Here is a 21929-nt window from a genome sequence, read left to right as displayed (position 1 = left end):
TTTCCATTTTCACGCATTTTTGCAAAAATTCCAGGGAGCCGCTAGGGGTGTGGTAAAGAGCCGCGGGTTGCCGAGCTCTGGAATAGGGTCACCAACACGGTGCCCGCGGGCACCAGGTCGCCCGCAGGCCTGTTCTAAAATTAGCTCAAATAGCAGCACTTATCAGTGAGCTGCATCTATCCATCTATTTTATTTGAGCTATTCTTGTTTAAATCACACTTACATGTGAACTGGAAATGACAATTAATAATAACACAGTTAAAGCTAAATTGAGCAAATTGGTTATTTCAGAAGTGTGTGTCAAACTGGTAGCCCCTCGGTTCAAGTAAGGTTGGTGACCCCTGGATGAGATGAATTCTACATACAGTGATAAAAGCCAAACTCTTGCAATGTTGAACATTTACAATTTATGATCTGCTACCCTCAAGTGGTCAAATGACGCCATGAGCCTTTTGACAAGTTAATTCCTTGAAATTTAAGTTTCTAAACGTCTTATCAAGCATAGAAAACGAATTAAATACCTTCAACGTTAGGTAATTGGCACAAGAGGTGAAAATTTAGATGCTCTTTTCTGCTTGGGCAAGTACTTTAGCTGGAAATGGGACAGAAAAAAAAAAAATAGCTCAGAGCCTTGGAGGACACAGCTTGAAAATGTTCCTATGGTCAAACTATTTTCAATATTTTTAGGGGGTAACAATGTTTCATTCAGGTCTGTTTCGAGTATGTTCCCCCCCCAAATAATTCTCTTGAACCAAAATTCAAAAGCAATTTCATGTTTTCACTGGTTAATTTTTGACAAATTTCTTATTCTTTTTGTCAGATTCAAGTTTCTGTGACCACTGTGAGTAATCAATTTTGTCTATGCATGTATGAAAATAATCCTTGAAGTATTGCATCAATACACAGACTTTATTTGCAACATATGATGTGCAGCCATGACTTTTAAGTAGTTTGTGGGCTTTATTTAACTTAGCGGGCAATTTACTGTAAACTTGTACAGAAATGGTAACGTAAAATAGCCGTTGATCCCAAAATGCTGTATCTTTAGCAATACAAGTCCTGGAACTCTTTTGACAAAGCTTGCATGTCTCTTAGTACTATCTTGTGGCTTTTCCTTCTGCTGTACTAGCATCTCCGCAGAGATTTCCATCATACAGCTCTCGAAGGTGAAGGATGAGTTCTTCTGTGTTGTGCCCGGTGAGAGCTGACACAGGAATGACTCTTTGGGTAACACGGCTCTTCAAGATCTCTAAGTTCTCCCGAGCTTCGCGAAGGTCTATTTTGTTGGCCACAATGACATGAGGCCGCTGGGACAGATCAGGCTCATACTGGTCCAGTTCATAGCGTAGGTGCTGGAGCTGATTCCAAGGCTCTGGAGAGGACACGTCCAGAACAAAGAGCAGGAATCTGCAACGCTCAATGTGACGCAGGAAAGAGATGCCCAGGCCTCGATTTAGATGCGCTCCTTGAATGATTCCTGGGATGTCAGCAACTGTATCAGGCAGAACAGATATTTTGAAAAGCATGGCAATGATAGAAGTGAAAAATATTCAACACTTTGACATTGTTTCAGCCTTAATCCAAAATTTTATAAATGTACTGACAAAATGTACTTCTTGCATTCCATCTAGTCTTTAGACAGTTTCAAACCACTTTTGGTAAAAATAATAAAAAATGAAGGTCACAGACATGCAAAATGCACAATTAACATGATTAGGAAACTGGATTTTGGCTGCAAGTACATGTTTGTTTGTTTTTATGATAATGTGGCAAAATCTAAAAAAAAAACCCAAATTTTTTTTCATTTTGGGGCATTGTGTGGAGGAAAAAATTATTTTAGAATACATCTGCTATAAAATGTGGAAAAACTGATGTGCTGCAAATACTTTCCAGATGCACCACATAAAAATACTAATGATGATGCCGTTCGCTTGTCTACCTGCGACTTGCTCGTGATCCCTGTACTTGACAATTCCAACATGCGGGTTGAGTGTTGTGAAAGGGTAAGCAGCCACAGCTGGCCTGGCATTAGAGATGGCTCTCAAAAGAGAGGATTTGCCAGCATTTGGAAAACCAACCTGATGGAATAAACGTAATGAAATAAAATCTTTTGCAAATATGAACAAAATGCATTTTCCAACTCTTACCAGTCCAGCGTGGGCCATAGTGCGCAACTCGAGATGAAGGACTCTCTCCTGGCCCGCAGTTCCAGTTGTTGCTGTCATTGGAGCCCGATTCTCATTGGAGAGAAAAAACCTGTTGCCTTTACCTCCGGAACCTCCACATACCGCCAGATAATTTTGGCCATGCTCAGAGAGATCCACTAGTGTCCTGCCATGCTCCTTCACCACAGTGCCAACTGGAACCTTAAAAACAAAATTAGGTGTCCCAGTGACTTTACAGTGACAAAGCAAGTTCCTAACTTTCTAGAATTTGAGAATTTCCATCAGGGCTCACACAAATAAAGGTTGGGCGGCCATTCCGACCATAACAGTTCTTGCTGCCACCTGACTGACCATCTTCTGCTATGTAGACAGAAACTATTTGACCCAGAGACTTCACAAACCGATCGGCTGAAAGGAAAACAATGTAAAATTTGGTTCAAACACATCCGGTGTGCAATATTTTGACGCAAATTTAGTTCGTACTATTGTCTCACCCTTAAAGGAGATGCTTCCTCCATCACCACCGTTTCCACCATCCGGTCCGCCCCACTCTTTTCGAGGCTCGCTGTGAAAGCTGCAAGCTCCTTTTCCGCCCGAACCAGCCACCAGCCGCACACATTTGTGGTCTACAAAGTGACGAGTCTGGGTAGAAGTCAAAAGAACATTTCGACGTGGTCTTGTGTTTGCTTTGTGTGAAGCACATTAACTTGATGATGATGATAGAACTTTATTTATCCCACAGCGGGGAAATGTACTTGGGTACTTACCTTGTGTATAAAATGTGCTATATAAATAAAGACCCCTCGCCCTGCATTACATTGAGACGAGATAATTATTTCATTATGCAGTAATTATTAGAGTGTACAAATATCGATTCATCAGTGCATTGGCAATCCAACATCGATTAAGCAAGTCCTCTGAATCGTAAAGCGAATCCAAACGAATAGTCGAGATCATATGCAACAGCAGGTTGAGACACTTATGCGGAAAGAAAGCATTTTTAAACCTTTTCCACGGTGAAACAGATTATTAAGTGTAAAGACTGTCATTCGTGTGAAGTGCGACCCTTTAATTGCGAGGGTTTAATCAGACCTACCAGCTTCTTTTCGGAAAGATCCCCTTTCCCTTGTTTGGCTCGGACTTTAACATGCAGTGGAGCCGAGAAGCTGACATCTCTGCAGGGTACTTGCCGTCTCCTCGCCACGAGAAGCAGACAGCAAGCGGCCAAGGTGGGTTTCTTCTCCGCTAAAAGGCATGCGAGTCCAAAAGTTCTGTCTCGGGCAAGCCGAAGAAGACCTTGAAAGCTCGTTAATGTCGCTAGCATTTCGACACTTGCATCACCGCGTTTGTTTTCTACGATTGTATTGCTGAATAAAAAAGAAACCTTGTTCGAAATTGTGACTTGAACGGAAGAAAAACATACTACGGAAAAACCAGAGGGTCAAACCCTCTTGTAGTGTTTTATAGAGGTTAGCGTCACCTATTGGTTTGGAGTACAAACCAGTACTATGCTATTTAACCCACCTACAAAATTGCAAACTGCAAAGTTATGAGAAATTGATAAATTATGTTGTGATTCCTGAAAAAAATTACATTTGGTATTTTGATTTATACTCTGGTTAAATGTTCAAACTTGAAAGTTAAAAGATTGTTCTAAATTTGGGGATAAAGGATAATTATTCCAGGTTTATAATAGTTGGACTTTATTTGGATCTTAATAGTGCATTGGGTTGAGAAAATAAAACACTGTACTTCATGCATGTTGGATGGAACACTATATTTATAGTTATTACTTCACTCTAAATAGTCCCATTTCCTTTGGTGCTATCTACAAATCTGTATTAATGCAGAATTGCTTTCGCAAGGCACTTGAGTTGATGCCTGCTCAAGTCAGTAAATCAAGGACACAGATAAATTAGGTATTTGGCATGTTTGGTCCATCCCTGTGCAGAAAGTCATCACCTGAAGGTTGAATAACTCAAAACGCCCGTTGTCATCCATGTATCACAATCGTTACTTTATGCACACTGTAGGATTGGACACTCACCTCAAGATTTATCAACACAAACCAGTAACATTGTTTAGTTTTTTTTTGGGTTGTTTTGCATTTTGGATGCCTTGCCTCACTTAATGAAACCAATGAAAACAGCTCATCCTATGGGAAACAAGATTCTTTTATAATATGCCTTACAAAGCATTCGATTGGGGTATTTACTGTCTCCATCCAAAAAATGTGACCCTTTGTACAAAATGTTTCTGTTGCTATGTTTTTCAACCACAGGTGATCGCTCCACATTGTAAATGAGATAAGCAGCAAATACTAGGACATCCTTATCGTTTATTTACATAAATTACACAAAGCAAAACTAAATTTCATAAGTCTCAATGTCAGGTTAGCCTAATAGTTACACTTAAAAGTATTTCATGACCAGAAAAAAAAAAAAGCACTCAAATCAAATTCTACAGGTCAAAAAAAAAAAAAAAAGACAATGGGGGGAAAAAGCCGCTTGGGCAATTAAGGAGGAAAATGAATTTTTAGAAACAAATTGTGGACTCAATAGCCATGCAGTCGCAGGCAAAACGTAATCAAGTCAAATGAAAAGCTAGTAATATGGGAATAACATTGTTAGTGCATCGAACACCCCCAAATAAATAGTATGCAAAGATTATCCTGCATGCAACTATACTTTCCTTTTTGATGTCACAAAAATCTGAACAAAATAATATACTAGGAGCATCCATCAACCCTGACCTTCACAGCTGTTCATTACTGCTTCTTTAAGATATTTGAGTACGAGGTGTGCCTCGTCCCCTTCTTCCTGCATACCCCCCTCTGAAGCCTTGGCCCCTGCGGAACCATCCAGGGACCCCAAATGTCTCCAGATTGCGCTTACGCTCCTCTGCCCAGGTGAGTCTGAAATGTTGGGACACAAAAACACATGATTAGTTTAAAGACGACAGGGTGGGTTGGATTTTACAGACACATCAATACCTGAGTTTATTATCAGAGGAGATATTATCAAAAAAAGACTTTGCTTTGTCATAGTAGCATTTTGGTTCGGAATGATGCTCCTCCTTCCTCTGTTGTTCTTCAGTGCTTTGCTTTTCTCCATTATCATCAGGTCCATCTGCAGATTAAAATATCCAAGTAATGCGTGACAAGCTAATACTCAAATTTCAGACTACTTTATTTATGCATGACAAATAGAAGCTAAACTTGTATTAGGTTGAGTAACCTGAGGTGGAATGGGTGAAGGATGAACCAACCTTTAATATTCAACCTTTTCTGCATCGCCTGCTCCAACTCCTCCTTAATGAACTGTGCATTTGAGTAGTCAAAATCAAAGTCTGTGTCAAATTTGAGGGTGGGTGAAGGAACCTTGCCCATCACCGGAGCCCTACTCCGGTTTCTGCGTCTTCGGGTACCTATAACTCAATCCAGATCACTTTAGTATTTGTTGTCAGACTCGTCTGCCATTTTAGGAATTTTTACCTTGGCGTCTGGTTGCAGGCCTGTTTCCATCCTGCTGCTGAGAGGATTTTTGGAGGGGATCGGGCACACCTGGGCCCGACCTCCCTTTCAAACAAAAATGCATGTTTGTGGCAACATTCAGTAAATAACAGCACATGTAGAAATAGACTTAATACTCACTGCCTGATCCAATGGCCCTTCCACTTGCTTCTCCTCTCATCTTCTCCAAGTGCTGACCTTGCTCCTGGGCAGAAGCCAAACCTCTCTTTCTAAACTCTTCCGCACGTAGCGTTTGAACTGCCTTTTCCACCATGGGACCTTTTTGAACATGCAAGCCTGGAAGGATGGTCCCTAAATTGGAAAGAAATGAGAATTGGAAAGCCTTTTAGAGCAAGTGTCAAATTTATAGAGATTAGATTTGCCATTGAGTTACCAAGGCCAAGAGCTGCAGCATACTGCTGGTTAAGAAGTGAACTGGCAGCAAGTTGGCTGTAGGCAGGCATCTGAAGTGAACTATACGGTCCAAGAGGTGAGTAGACACCTGACGGTCCTACACTTGACTGGCAAAAAGATCCTCAGCGTATCAATCTGATACATGCACGTATATAAATCATTTTTCATTACTTGACTGGTGTTAATCATTGTAGGATTCCCAATTAAAATACTCAATACATCCTAGAACACAAAAACAAATTAAAAACACGACAGTGTGTAAACAATTACCCACTTGCACTATTGCTGGATCGTGAGGTAGGCCACTGAGCTTTGGAGCTTCACACAATGTGATATCTTTAATATCATTTCCACGGAAGGTGAGAAAATCAAAAATATCATCTTTGGGAGGTGTAGGTCTATCAGTAGGACGTCCCTCGGTTCCAAAACATTTGACTATTTAGAAAAAAAGAAATCATGAAGGTTTTATTGTTCCGGAGTATTCAAAAGGATCACAGCCATTTTTACTCACCTTTTGCCAGCACAACTGTGGAGTTCACTTTGTCAATTGTATACAAAATCCCCTCATAGCGATTTTGGGCTTTTGAAAGAAGCCCTATTTTGCAGCCGATGTATGGCTTTGTAGAACTCATAGCTGCTTTTTGAAGGCCTCATCGGTGGTTTACAAGCTCAACCCACATGGTGCAAGCAACAATGTGAAATTTGAAAGGTCTGCCACCAGCCAACCATAAGCCACGCCCACTGTTGTCTCATCACACCTGCGCAGGATGAGCCACTGAATTTCTCATCCACAAATTGAATAAGTTGTCAATGAATCATTCCATGGGCTATATATAAATAAACTTGACTTGACTTGACTTGACCACTGGTCACATGACTCTAATAATTGGAACCAGGTCACATCTATTTAATTATTGAAATCAATGCTACTACAGGATTTAAATTGGCTAAATGGGTACTTTGTCTTCCTTACGATTAAGGCAGGAGTGGTATAAGTTCTCATACACTGTCGTGCAGAATCAACTCATTCACATGAGTAAAAGTAAAATAGTAAAATCTTTTTAGTACAAATTTACTTACTATGTATAAAAATCAAAATAGGTTGCTACTGTCCAATTTTGATAACATGGTACAATGAAATTACTAATTTGAGCACAACATACTTTTCTTTTATTACATTGTGTGGTTCTCATACTTACAAGAAGTTGAAAAAAAATCACAGCACCCATGACTTTTACAAACTAAACTGTGAAGGAATAAAAAGAACTTCATCAACAGATCAGGAGGGTCCTGCAAGATGAATCTCACAATGTTCTTGTCAGTCAGGAACTATCAGATGCTCAGGACGTGGCGGACCAGCCGCAACCAAGTGTCCAAAACGTCCTGTTTTCTGCAAGTACCCTCCCTGAAAGCGGTCATTTTCTTTCAATAGCTTGCTTGACGTGAGTCTGTGTTTGGTTGAAAAGCTACATTTTGGCTTGTGTGGAAACAGAAATGAGCCTATAGGCCCAAGATGGAAAATGATGTCACTATTGGCGATTTTTTTGTACCAGAATAACTGTTTCATCATTATAATCCTGCACATGAGCATATTAATTTCAATGAAATATAAAACTAGAACGTCTCAATGTGAGATGCAGGTGCCATTATTGATACTCTGGCTCTCTCTAGTGGCAATAAAAAATCACTGACTAAAATGTTCAAACAGTATGTAACCAGAACACTAAAATAGGAGACCAGGACAGATATTTAAATGGCTCATGAATACTCTGCTTTTTCTTCTTGCAGGTATGGTGTTGGTGAAAGTGGACAGCTGCAGATAACAGACCTTGGCTCAGATTCAACCTCAAGACGCAGTCCCAAAGTGCCAAGACACCATGGCCCGCACTTCCCAGCAATAGTGTCCTCTTGTACAACAGGAAGCAAAGATGGAACTTTTAGGCTCCAACCTTTTCTTCTTGCTGGCAAATGTCTACTTGGGCAGATGTGTAGATGCTGCCTTTTTTACTTCAAAATAATAAGACATTTTAATCAAAGAACAATTTGTGCTCCACTATACCTTATTTGCATCCTTCTCAATAGTCGAGCTGTGACCGGGAAGAGATAAAAACAAAACAAAAGATTTTACAATAGACTTGGGCAAAATGTTCTCCATCGTGAAAATTAGGATTCTGAAGTGTGTCACATAAAGTCATGGTTTACTAAATTATTGCAATATCTGTTTTCTGCCTCGCAGCTCTGATTCAGAAGCCTTCTACCTCTGCCGTGTACTCAACCTGCACTGGTGGCCTCCACGCTGGCCCCCCTGTTGTTGCCAGCTCGTCAACTACCAGCACTCCTGCAATCAAAAGCGCCATTATTGGTCTGGCTAACAATAAACCCAAAATGGTAGTTTGGCTGCTTGATTCAATTTAGCCAATGGCACAAAGAGTACATGCACGCGGGGAACCTAAGGTGCTTTTGCTTCATTTGTCTAAATGTGAGCAGATTGTAACCCAGCAACAAGGGACGATGGGGAGACCTCAAATGATGCTGGCGCAGGCTCCAGTCGTTTGTCTCAGAGGACCGTCGCAGCATTTTTGGATTGCCGCTGATGGTCAAACAGCTCAATTCAGGTGTTAATTTGGGGGTTTTCAGACCATTATGTTTCCTAAACCAGCCGACTTTAAAATGCAATTGGGATCTTGTGGATGCTCTTGCTGTTCGATTGTATCAGTGCATGAAAATAAGTTTTGGAATTCCTTTGTGGTTGTATTGATTTTTAGTGTTCACCCAGAAAGGATTATTTTGTTTTACTTTTTTTCTTCTTCTCCAGAATCACTGGGAAATGTTGACTTTGGAGGTAAAAGGTGTTCAAGTTGTAAGTCAAACTCCTCTACAAATGGCTCTCAAGAAAAGGCTGCAGGAAATGGGTGGAGCCACCACCAGGTCTCATGTCAGTTTTGATTTATGTAAAAATGTCAAAATATGTGCACTTACTTATTTCTTTTTCGAAAACACATTTTTAGTGCGCGTATAAGAGTTTTTATTCTAAGTCAATGACATAGGGTGTGAAGCAAAACCATTTTTTTTTTTTCCAGTGCCAAGGGCTCTCTCTCGTATAAAAATGTGACCATTCAGGTACGGTATTCAAGGACGACTGAGTACAAGAAGTCATTTCAGACATTTTTTTTCCACAAAAAATCTAAAAAATATATATATTTTTTTTTATTATTGACATACTACTATGTTTGTCCTGCATATTATTACAACCCCCCACCCCCCTCGCAATAAAATAGGCCCAATCACATTGGAGCATTGGGAAGTATAAGACCCAATGTACGCGCAATATGCATGTCCTCAGATTTTTTTTTTTTTTTATCCTGATATTTTTGCAGAATTTGGATTTGTTTTCTAGTTGCCCATCTCCCTGCAATGCTTGTGTGCTATTTAGAGCATTAACTGTTGTTGATAACTAGTTACTATGGTTTGCTGGGACAATCACCAAGATGACTTATAGAAACCTGAATGAGCAAATGAGTACAGTAAATGGAACTAACCCGAGATTTGAAAATGATCCAATACAATTTATTTATCCCTCTACTTCCACTGAACAGTCTCGGTCGCGACAAGAAGACTCAGACTGAAACAAAAAGCCAAAGAGATTTGTCCTCTACAGTACGTCGCCATAGCCACGTAACATTCTTTTTCCGGCGTGACGATGAATTTGTCTTGCTTGTAATCCAGATGCAACAGCAAGAGCTGGAGCGGATCAGGCAGCGGGAAGCCAATTTAACAGCACCGGCGACCAATGGCCCCAGGAAACAGAAGAAAATGCTTCTCAAGGGTTCCGACGCCCAAATAGGCAATCTTTCAATGTCAAAGGCTTGATGTGTCTTATTTGGAATAAAGGACATTTTGTCCATTTTATGTTTCAGGGCACGGGGTCAGGTCACAGTCAACCCAAGGGCTGCAGCGGTGGTGGCTCCATAGAGCTAACGCGGTAGTGCATAACCTGCGGGAAAGCGGCGAAGGCCACTTGCACCTGTTCTTTAAAAGCTTCCTAAAGTAGCACTTTTAGCAAAATGACTAAGCTCACTTGCCTCAGCTTTGTGGAGCAGAGTTGGACGACTTTCTCGGTTCGTCTTTGATCCCTCGCTGTCATAATGAGACATCCGTCAGCAGGAAGAGAATTATCCGGAACACTGAAGAGACGGCACATTTCAAAAGCTTCCTCCGGGCTCAGGCCCTTTGTATTTTAAGAGATGGCGCAAATATCAGCGCAGTGCCCTGATTTCAGCATTCCCTTCAGCTCACTCACTCTTCAGCCACACGGCACATTAAAAAAAGAAAAGAAAAAAAAAAGCTCTGCAGAACCGAGCACTTCAGATGCCAAAGGCCCTAAAAGCAGCAAAGCTCCATTTTTCTGAAACACTGGTGATTTTGTGAAAGTAAATGCTAAACCTTTTATCTACCATCATAATTGGAGCCTATTTTAGATAAAAAATTCCATCACACCCCCCTCCCCTACCAGAGCTGTATTTGTCACTCTGTTGTCTGCTGATCTGCCGTCTAATCCGGTCCATCGCAGCAGGATTTGCGAATGTTCTTTATCTATTGTGTCCAAGATAAAAGATTTGCAGGACAATAAGGCAGAAATTTAAAAAATGATGTTGACGTTGAAGGCTTGCAGGCTGATGTTGACGATTAGCGGAGATTGGGAACGTCCTTCTCATCAGTGTCAAATTGCTGACAAATCTGCAGTTTAGTCATTTCAAAAGCATTTGTCCATTAAAATAATGGTGAGGATTATGTTTAAGGAAACATGGCTACTATTACTTGTTGAGATAAAATGTCAAATGTATTTTTTGCACAAACAAATAATGGCCTTTTGTAGTCATAAAGTACTGTAACTGACTCTAAAAAAAAAGTTAATTTATAATAATATATAATATATAATTTAATATCAATTTCAAATGGCATTGACCACAAAAAATATTTTGTTGAAGGTAAAATAAATCGAAAAATGACAGGAGGGTCAAATTGATGTTCAACATTTCGTTGTCAACACCATACACCATCATTGGCTCCCTAATCGGGCATTTTAGACGAATAAAAAAAAAAACCTCATGATTTCGCGCAATACCTCCACAGGAGGGCACTGTTGTATCATTTTTGACGTACAAGTTGTTATACAGGGTCTGACCTGCGACACAAATTGATCAATATTCTTCATCCACTTTAACATTAAAAACTAGGTGCAAATGTAACCAAATGATGTTTACTAATGCTCCCCATTTTAGGTTCAGCTTATGTGGTCATGGAAGCAGTGTAGTTTTCAACTCGAGAAAGATATTTACACCCACGTACAGATGGACATCTTTCAGTCGTAGTCCACAGCACTGCCTCTCACTGATTAAGATTTGTTTGGTTTTGAGGATCAGGCTGTTGTTTACTTGGTTCTCTCCACTGACAAAAATTTCTTGCACGTGCAAGGAAGGCGAAGTGTGGATGTTCAGACCTAAGCAAACTTCTAAGTCCGCTCCAATATGACTCGTCAGGCTGTATTTGCTCAAGCTACTCTGGGACAGCAAACTCAATTCCACAGTCTTGTTTGAGTTTGCATAATGAGAGCCTGCTGGCTGCTAGCAGGATAACACCATTGAGTGACAGCCATGAAGATGAATGAATAAATTACATATTCAGATATGTGCCTAAAGTTTAGTCTAGTCAATTTGTCATAGGATGAATCAAGCAACATTAAGCCACTGTGAGTCTTGCAGAGTCTTGCGTTTTGTTTACCTTGTAAATTTCTTTTAAAAATTAGTTTAATGCATAGGTGAACCATTGTTTGTGGGGAGGAATTAAAGTGCATTGTATTTTCTGCCCCAATGAGGCAATAAGGTGTGTTAGATTCGGTGACAAGCAGAACTGACAGCCCATGTTAAAATATTGTGGGATATGCCTCCATAAAAATTGAATGAGGCGCTCTCTCTATATATATATATATATTTTTTTTTTTTGGTACTTCATTTTACACAGATGTATTTAAGTCGTCTATGTGTATGTGCCTGAGCAGGTAAAAAGCCCTCCTCCTTCCTTGAGGCCATTTTCAATCGTGGTCTTGGGCTGGCACTCATGCTCTTGGACTGTTGTAACTGTAGGTGAGTTGGCTCAGCCATGGTTGCCTGGTCCCTTAGGGTTTTAAATTAGGGTTTGGGTTTCGTAGAAGGGTCTAAAAGTAGGGTTAAGGTTTTAAACTCGGGTTAGGGTTTCAAAGAAGGGTTTTGAACTAAGGTTATGGTTTTAAACTAGGATTAGTGTTAGGGTTAGGGTGATAGTGCCTGGTTAGGAATAGGGTTTAGAGTTTAGGTGTTCAAGTCAGGGTTTTTGCTTAAGTACCGTAGTACGGTTTCAAACTAAAGGCAACTGTTCAACCTAGGGTTAGGGTTTTAAAGTAGGGTTTTAACCTAAGGTTTAGGTTTCGTAGAAGGGTTTAAAAGCAGGGTTAAGGGTTCAAACCAGGGTTAGGATTTTAACGTAGGGTTTCAAATTAAAGTTAGGGTTTTGAACTAGGGTTAGTGTTAAGGGCTAGGGGTTAGGAATAGAGGGATAGGGTTGTTGTTAGGAATAGGGGTTAGGGCTTAGGGATAAGGTTAAAGTGTTAAATCAGTGTTATAGGTGAAGTGTTAGGGTAACTGAGTAAGAGTCAATTGGTGTGCTGACTTCCAATGTGATGCCATGAACAAAATAGATCCATCTTTTGTGCATGTTGCATTGCGTATTTTTACAAAAATAAAACGTTCAGGAATTCCCACTGTGATATCTCATAAGCCAACAAGTTTTCATGTATATACTGCTATAAAAAGCAAATGCAGATCACATGGCAGAGATGACGTTTGACTTCATTAGTCTGTTATCGTAATATGAATGGAAATGCAGTCATTTCTTCTAAAAGGTCACCCACCAACCAGTCGGGAAAGAAAAATTGCTGATAAATGAGTCAACTCATAATATCATCAGGTCTCGCTTGCTGCTGCCTCCTCACAGGCTTGATGTCATCTCGTGGGATCATTTATGAGCAAAGCTCCCCATCATGCAGCATTTCCAAGCGATCATTCAAAAATAATTATGTTGTCTGCTAAATGGGCATATTAGCCTAGGTGAAACGAATGTCCCCGTACGAAATCCCCAGACAATCACTAAACCGTGTCGGTGTTATTCATTTTGACCGTACATATGCTGGGTATCGATTACATTCTTCAGCTGATTCTGGAGACAAAAGGACAAGCGAGCCAAGGCCCCCTGAGGTCCAAGAATCCTTCTCCTCCCGAATCCTCGGTGCATAATTGAACAAATCAACAATGAACAGCTGTTGCCTGTTACAATGACCTGCTTTAATTTTATCACCACGCACAAGAGGTCTGACAGCATCAGCATGCCACATCTGTTGGCCTTTCCGATTAGCTCACCAATTCCACCGCACACTATATCACAATGAACCTAATTACTGTCTCCCATCTCTTTTTATGGAGCCTACAAACTGCAAGGGGTACACGAAAAAGAAAAGACTCAATCAGTTACTGTTTGCTCGTGTGTCGGCTCGTCTCGACTCACATCAGCATAATATTTGCTTTCCCTCAGGTCTGAGGATATGATGATATACATCACCGTTTCAATTTGATTCACCCAACCAAAAACGGTTTTATATTTAGTTGTGTCATAAATAAATAAGTCACAAATATAAGTGCAGATTTATTGATATCTGGTATGAGAAGCATAACTGATGCTAATATGATCTATTTTGGCTAGTGGCTTTTTTGTGGTGGCCTTGGCCCCCCCTGGCCACCCCTTGGTGGCACTCCTGCTACAGATATCTTCAGAAGAATCTTATATCTTTCCATTAATGACATTGTTTATGATCTTGACCTTGTGCACGTTTGATGAGATATAGCCATTTCCTTCATTAACTTTTCATTTCGCATGAAATTGAATTTTGCGGAGGACTAATACATCCCAAAGAAAGAAAAATAAGGATCAATTGCAAAAAAAAAAAAGAAGAGAACTCTCAAAGGATCATTAGTTTCAGTTTCAAACAGTGTGAGTAATCTTTCTGCAATGGGAAATGCAAACAATGTCCTTCCCACGTCTGTTAACATTGCCCAACAGAGTTGTTGTGCACCAAAGAGATGCGCAGAGCAGGGGAAGATGTCAAAGTAGCTCCATCAGGACAACATCTTGCAGCCCAGCGGAGGCGAGTCCTGACAGATGGCGGGCTCATGTTGACGCTGGGTGTACGTGCGTGATAGATCGCTACTCTGTGAATAACTGTGGAGCCTAATATGATTTGGTTGTAAGAATGGAATCTAAATTTAATTGTAGACCGTTCTACGGGCCCAGAGCTGCACTCCTTTATCTCCGTCCCTTGCCTGCTACGTATAATCCAGTTGGATGGCTGCAGTTTTTTTTTTCAGCGGTGCGGTCTCACTGACCCGCAAGGGAACATTATCACCCCTTTTTTCGTAACACTAGAACACTCATCCTACCTACTGCTGCCAAGCAAACTGTGCTTCCTTTCAAAGCTCAGTCAATATAGGATCTGCTGGAAAGTTTGAAGTTTGTTTCCCTGTGTAGTTTAGTGTTACTCTTGACTGTTTGAACCTGCTTTCATTCCTCTTGAGAATTCACTCCCCCCACGATGGTGCCGTTGCTCCCTGGGAGGATTAGACGAGGAGTTCACTATGGGGCCACTGGGCAATCTGCATAACAGCACCCCTAGGTGGGCAAAAAATAAAATAAAAATAAAAATCAACATTGATGTAAGACAATAAAACTGATACGGTCTGCCCATGTGGTTGTTTTCTTTGGAATAATGGCATTAGATTTTGAGGACTGGAGATGTTTTCCATCCATGATGTCTCACGTTGGCCATGTCTGAGTCCCGAGGCTGTCCGGTCGTCTGCTAAAGCCGCCATTAGATGAAGATTCAATCAGACTTGGGCCATTCTCTCTTGTTTTTTTCCCCCACATCCTCGGGCCATAGGAGAGAAGATGAGAGAATTTGTGGACACAAAAATGTAAACTTGACCACAATATTTTTGTAAGGTTTTAACAATGATACTGCGCAAATCTCAGCTTTCCATATTGTGTTCTTATTTGTGCAATTGTCTAATTTATAATTGAGTCACATTCGGTACCATAGTCACATATTTCCAAGTGCTTCCACGAGTATCACTAACAAAATAAATATCTTGAGATGCAAAAGCAGACAACAGCGCCATTTTGAGTGGCGTTTGCCTGTCGTGGTTCCCCGCGGCTTCCTCTCGTAGTTACAAAACTTGTTTGATGGCTTTAGCAAACACTCAATTGTCCAAGTTGTGGATGGGAGTGTGAATGGCTGTCAGATGTCTGAATGCATGTCGTTTGGGAAAGATTTCCATTTCTTTTTGATACAGAACAAAATAACTGGAACAAGATGGACCTGAAGGGGAAAAAACTTGGTTTTAATACTCTTTTGCGAAACACATTTTGAGTTCTACATTTTGACAAGTTGAGGTGTGTATCAAAATGAAAGTTTATTTTCATCCAAAATCTGCAGAAAGGTAATTTCTTGGATCATTTTACTGGCATAACATGCTTAAGAGTGTATGGAAGGAGAACAAGTAACAAGATTTGGATTATGCTTGAATAGTCACCACAGTACACCACAGGCCTCCAAAACCAATTAATTTTGATTCTGTTTTAAGCGAGATTAGTTTTTAAAAATGCAATTTACATGCCCAAATCCATTCACCAGAAAAAACATATTCATAACTTTTTTCAATATGACAGCAATATATTAATGCAAATATAAACTTTGTATTTAATTTATGCTAGATGTTAGTATGCAAGATCATTTTGGCTGTTTTCTCTAAATTGTTATTTTTCCATTGTTTTTTTTTAATCATTAATTAGAATTGTAATTTCATTTTTATCTCCAACACGGAGAAAACTATGAAAATGTTTGGAATTTGATACATAAGTTCTTTGACAGTGATGTCGGAAGTCATAATAATATATTTTTTTTTACAGGACGATCAATATAACTAACTTTGTGTTCTTTCACATGTGTAATGGTAATCATTATTTTCTTGAACAAGAGCCAATTCCTCCTCCAGTCAGTCATGTGTGATATGATTCAATCTCTATCACCGATGCATGTATGGATCCATTCAAAGGCAAAAAGCAGCATGGTGTAGCATGCACGCGACTGTAACGGTCAACTGGATTAATCCGATGTGACCTGTTTGCTGCACCCTGGAGTTCAACCCGTTAGGCGCCAAGAGTTTTTTTTTTTTTTTTCTCGCTTTGCTTGTAATGTAGAGTAGCACATTTTAGCCTTTGTGAAAAGTCAAAAGAAAGCATCAGTAGTGTCATCCATACTGGACCATTCGTTTTAATTTGCCGTTTGTCAAATTAGTTTTGAGACAATGCATTTGATTTAAGGAAGAAAAATGTGTACAAGTGGAGAATGAATATTAAAATGTATTTCCATGCAGGAAGAAACCTTTTATAGCTTATTTTAGGTTTGCCTGTCTGACCCTTGAATTTAAAAATATGTTTTGGAGGGAGAGAGGGGGGATGAAATACACGATTTGAATGTCTTGAGGCTGAATTGGTTAGTCAGAACATTTGATGTGTTGCAGCTGGCAAAGAATTCACATTCCCTGCGGGAGGACTGCCCGATCACACCCAATTGACAAAACAACTGACGTGATTGTGTTGATCATCCTGGATGATGTTTGTCCACAAAAAACTAATTTGGCAACGCTGGCAACATCTGCACATTAATTCTGTGACAACACAATCGTGCCAGTATTTTTAATTCTTACTAATCTTGTCCCCAAAATGAATGAGTCATTTCCAAAAATACACAGTAACTTGCAGTGTGTAAAATGATGGACTGTACTATATATGTTTACAGATGGCTGATAATGTACATTTTATGTTTAATTAAAATGAAAATAAAATACCTTTAATTTAATTTAGGTCTTCAACTAGTACTTTGAAAGCCCAACTTTCCGAGGACTGCATTATTTTTCGTTAAATTAAACAGGTTACACCTACTTTAATTTTCCTTCTCTGTTAAACAGGAATGAAATTCTAGTTCATAAATAATTCTTATATGTACAACAGGATAAACATTTTCATTTTACAAAAAACAAAACAATTGAGTGATGGGACGCAGGAATGGAGATGCAAAGACGAGAGACGAAGCAGTGTTTTTATCAGGAGGGGGATTTTTTTTATTTATAACACACGTTGCTGAAAATGCTTTTTCCAGCTCAGCATCTATTTTACAATGTTGATCTGCAAGGCAGCGCATGTATACTGTACGGTATTTGGAAACCAAGATTGCAGTGGCACTACAAACACACGCTTGAAACAACAATCTTTTTTTTCTTCTGTTTTTCTGTTTTTTTTTTTTTACAAAATGGGTACAAACACCAATACAAAATGCTTGTGCTGTTGACAATTTACAAAAACTTCATATTTTTTTTTTAGACATTAGACACCTGTGCAATTTTTAATAATACCTTTTCATCTTAAACTATGTTGATATGGTATGCCAGAACTCCATTTAGAATGCAACCTCGGTCATGCGGGTTGCGACATGTTTTCACGTTGGATGGTTACTCTTATAGAACTCATATCTGGCCATCATAAAAAAGACATGCAAAAAAGCTCCAGTCATACATTAAACTTGGTCTGCTTGGCGAGCAAATACTACATTATTTACATTTGGACTTGAGCAAGACATTTCAAAGGAAGCAACAGCCTCTGTTGCTAACGGGTCAGATGTGTCCATGGTCACAAATTTGTTGTCTATCCACTCACTTCAGATATTTAAACAGATTATCTCCATACGGCACAGTTGCAGTTTTTCAACATGCAACATGATCAGCGCCTTGTAATGAAAAGTCAACATACTGCATGTGTGTATGTGACGTGTTGTGTTAGTCCCTTAATTAGATCTAGATGTCTTCTTAAGGATTATAAATATGTCAAAGAACATCCCTTTGACCTCTGAGCGTGATGGAATCAGCAAAAGGGCTGTTCGGGCTTTGCAGTGGAATAGCACTCACATACTGTATGTACAGTAAGGCCTAGAGGAGTGTGTGTGTGTGTGTGTATGTGTGTGTGTGCGTCTCTTAGACTGTACACGTCAGTTTCGAACGACGGACGGTTTCACTCTTTGTTCTGAAGAAGCTCAAGCGCAGCGGCGACAAGTACTATGGCTGTGTGAGCGCTCGCGAAACCGATCAGGTTCTCTTCACCATGGCTTTTTAGTGGTGAAAGCGACCTCATCGTTTTGTTGGAGCGAGAAGGAGAGAGAAAACCACCCAGTCACTCACACCCGCGAGTCATGTTGACAAATGTATAAAAAAGGTTCTGTATATACAACATTTACGTGTCAGACACAAATCACAGATAGCGGAGAGTAACAGCTGTGTTTATTTTGTGAGGATATTTGCGAGGTGGAGGAGAAACCGGATAGATAACAGCTAATCCGGAAGCGAGCGTCGTCGCTCCTTGCCTCGACTCTGATTGCACTTTAAGCTGACAGCGGTCGGGAAAATCATCGCTGTCAAGTTCGGCGCCGCAAAGTGCAATCGGTACCTGTTTGCCTTTGAATCGTGAGATTCTGACCCTGTTCACCTCGTTGATTATATCATGACCGTCGGCAGGAACGTAGTTTCTGTTATGTCTCTCGCCAGAACCGTTTAAAATCGACAAATTTAGTTTCTCTTGCAAGTGAGAAAATGTTTGAGGAGAAGCATCGTTAGAGTTTTCCTCCAGGAATTCATCAACTCACAGCATATCCAGTCATCTAGCTTCAAGCTAACTAGCACCGAGGAGTATTTTCCACCCACTCGTTTCTCAATGCTTTTGTATATTTGAATAATTTAAGCATAGCATTTAGAGATCTTTATTTCACTTCACCCTTGGAGTCATATAAAATATGATGACACAAGCCCATAAGCGGAGCTGCTGTTTCATTAAGTCTAAAACAAAAATATGTTCAGATGGAAAATGACTTTTAAAGAGTCCGTTTTAACAAGTCACCCTTGATATAGTGCTTCATAACTTCATAAACTTTTGCTCGCTCTAACTTTTTGATGAAAACTCTTGAACTTGCAGCCAGAAAATTTCAGGGGAACATTGCAGATGAATGTTGAAGCGTGCCGAAAGAGAGGCAGATTGAGGGGCTGAGAAATCCCTGGCTGAGGCTCAAATCCCTCAATCACAGTGAGCATCAACATTTTATATATTTAGACATTGTCAAGAAGCAACGGCGACTCCATCCAAGTAAGAACAAAACGATTAGGCAGGCATAACAATTAAATTCCTTTCCTGTTATTTTACTTTGCATTTTCAACGTTGTAATTTTTCTCCTTATTTAGGAAATGGAATGTAAAATGTTTGCGTGTGTCGATAAATATGCAAACCTTTCGATCTAAAAGGCCAAGTTTCCTTCATCAATACTGGACACGTGATTGGCCGGGACCGGGTCACGTGTTCAGTGCGGGAAAAAAAAAAAGAAGCTCAAAACAAACACAGCTGCTAGTGAAGCCACAAGAAACAAAGACACTTCTCCACGACAGTCCCGTCTTGGATTGCTGCGATTTCTATCATCACATTCAAGTTGGCTGCCATCTGAGGACACACCCTTATGATCTGAACAATTGTGGAATTGGTCCATTCCGGCCCAACACGCCCCCATTTGCCGGTTGCAAGCTCATCTGAAAGCAGCACTGGCGCCTCACGCAAATGCCGTAGCCCATAAGACAATGGCAAGGTCTGAGTTAAAGGGTCAGGAAAATGGAAACTAATCCTGAGTTCGAGGGAGTCTGTTAAAATATGCACCACTGAAGGCACTTTTTTTGGGAAACAACAGTGCTTCTATTCTAAGTAATTCAAGTTCAAGAAAGAATAAACCAGGGCCCTCCACACAGGAGGGACTGTCATATCAGGGTTCTTGTTTTTTTGCCCCCCACCCCACCCCACCCCAAGACAAAAATGCTCAAACTTAAAGCTTCTGCAGGGAGGCAGGCAGGGGCTGACAGCGAGCGGAAAGAGAAAACCTTCAGGAACAAGGAATGACTCTTGTTGTGGAGTGAAAATAAAATACAAAAATAAACAAAAAGCCACAGGGGAACAAAGGCACATACCAAAAAAAACCCAACAACCTGACATAAACAATTGAAAAAAATTGGGCACGAAAGACTTATGATAACCCAGCAACTCAATAATTCTGTTTCAGTCAAACGTGGAACAGCGCCAGACTTCTGGAGTTCTGATTGGTTGATCGGTGTTGACGGGACAGAGCATGGCAGGCCAGCTGGCGGGACGAAGGTGTGTGAGTGTGTGTGTGCTCACGTGAGACTTAATCCTCTTCCCCTCCGCCGTACATGTCGGCCAGCTTTTTGAAGCGGGGGCCCCAGTCGTTGAGGTAGTCGTAGTCCTGCTCCCCCGTACTGGAGGAGTTGAGAGAACTGACTGATCCCGTGGTGGAGCCGCTGCCCTCATAGTCAAAGACTAGCAGAGAGTCATAAGGGGGCGCAGTGGGGTCATTGTCAGCTGCCCGAAGCCCCTAAACACAGGGAAGATTACGGATGGTCAGATTGTTGGATAAAAACGGATTTTTAATCAACTGGATGCAAATAATTGGCATTCTGGAGTGCCAGCCAGCCTTAGTGGCACCCCCTAGTGGTCATGGTAACTTGCCGCTGACAAAGCAGTATACAGGAAATGAATGCAAGACAATAAAAGTTTATCTACGTAGCGTATTTTCATGGGGCATTATTGGGTTAAAAATATAGAATTGTGCCAAATGTGGATATTTTTTGTGACTGAATGACGAAATGAATTGCTCTGAACATTTTGAATTTCAAAAGGGAATGAAACATCTGATATTTTGAACGTTCTGTTCCCAAGTCCTACTCCAACTCAATTGCTAGAGTTTGTAAAGAGGGTCGTTATATTTTTTGGATGTAGAAAACGAGTTGTGCATAAATAGCACAAATAACATAGTAAATCTTGATTCAGTTCATGTTGTTCTCGATGTCCCGGCAACTTCATGAATTATCGATAAAATTGTGTTTTCAAGCAGCGCTTTAAATCCATCTGCTTCTAAGAATGAAAAATGAGGGACATTGAAGAGAAGGCCCCCTCGGTGAGTCGTCGCCTTATCGTGGTGGAGGGATTTTCGTGTCCCAATGACCCTGGAAGCTATGTTGACTTGGGCTTCATGTCCCTGGTAGGGTCACCCATGGTAAAAGGGTCCTAGGTGAGGGGCCAGACAAAGCATGGCTCACCCTTATGACGATTAACAAAATTGGATTTGGTTTTCCCTCGCCCGGACGCGGGTCACCGGGGCCCCCCTCTGGAGCCAGGCCTGGAGTGGGGGCTCGAAGGCGAGCATCTGGTGGCCGGGCCGTCGCCCATGGGGCGCAGCCCGAAAAGGGAATGTGGGTCCCCCTTCCCATGGGCTCACCCCCTGTGGGAGGGGTCAAAGGGGTCGGGTGCATAGTGAGCTGGGCGGCGGGCAAGGGTGGGGACCTTGGCGGTCCTATCCCCGGCTCCAGAAGCTGGCTCTAGGGACATGGAATGTCACCTCTCTGGCTGGAAAGGAGCTCGAGCTGGTGTGCAAGGCAGAAAAGTTCCGACTAGATATAGTCGGACTTGCCTCCACACACAGTTTGGGTTCTGGTACAAGAGAGGGGCTGGACTCTCTGCCAGTCTGGAGTTGCCCACGGTGAAAGGCGTTGAGCAAGTGTGGGTATACTTATTGCCCCACGGCTGGGCGCCTGCACATT

The 21929-nt window shown here is 40.9% G+C and overlaps 3 protein-coding genes across 3 annotated transcripts in view; all 3 read right to left on the bottom strand.

Annotated features, from left to right (window-relative positions):
• Window positions 1–888: 888 nt before the first annotated feature.
• mtg2 (mitochondrial ribosome-associated GTPase 2) lies at window positions 889–3606 on the bottom strand. Its single transcript, XM_049754438.2, has 6 exons — window positions 3262–3606; window positions 2660–2807; window positions 2458–2573; window positions 2148–2366; window positions 1940–2078; window positions 889–1492 (listed from the first exon to the last, which is right to left on the bottom strand). The coding sequence occupies exons 1-6, from the start codon at window positions 3487–3489 to the stop codon at window positions 1098–1100; spliced, it is 1245 nt and encodes a 414-aa protein (XP_049610395.1). The 5' UTR covers window positions 3490–3606; the 3' UTR covers window positions 889–1097.
• An 877-nt stretch (window positions 3607–4483) lies between these two features.
• Window positions 4484–6804, bottom strand: lsm14b (LSM family member 14B). Its single transcript, XM_049754971.2, has 8 exons — window positions 6602–6804; window positions 6365–6525; window positions 6071–6197; window positions 5818–5988; window positions 5659–5742; window positions 5433–5591; window positions 5158–5293; window positions 4484–5079 (listed from the first exon to the last, which is right to left on the bottom strand). The coding sequence occupies exons 1-8, from the start codon at window positions 6720–6722 to the stop codon at window positions 4944–4946; spliced, it is 1095 nt and encodes a 364-aa protein (XP_049610928.1). The 5' UTR covers window positions 6723–6804; the 3' UTR covers window positions 4484–4943.
• A 10524-nt stretch (window positions 6805–17328) lies between these two features.
• LOC125989438 (cadherin-4) overlaps window positions 17329–21929 on the bottom strand; it is a 158817-nt gene continuing 154216 nt past the window's right edge. The window contains exon 17 of the mRNA XM_049755822.1: window positions 17329–20704. Coding sequence (XP_049611779.1) covers window positions 20498–20704 — 207 coding nt within the window. The 3' untranslated portion in view covers window positions 17329–20497. The remainder of the gene's footprint in view (window positions 20705–21929) is intronic.

The sequence above is a fragment of the Syngnathus scovelli genome, chromosome 2, assembly GCF_024217435.2.
Source record: "Syngnathus scovelli strain Florida chromosome 2, RoL_Ssco_1.2, whole genome shotgun sequence".
Lineage (NCBI taxonomy): Eukaryota > Metazoa > Chordata > Actinopteri > Syngnathiformes > Syngnathidae > Syngnathus > Syngnathus scovelli.
The sequence above is the reverse complement of the archived record's forward strand: the minus strand, read 5'-3'. Positions and strand labels throughout refer to the sequence as shown.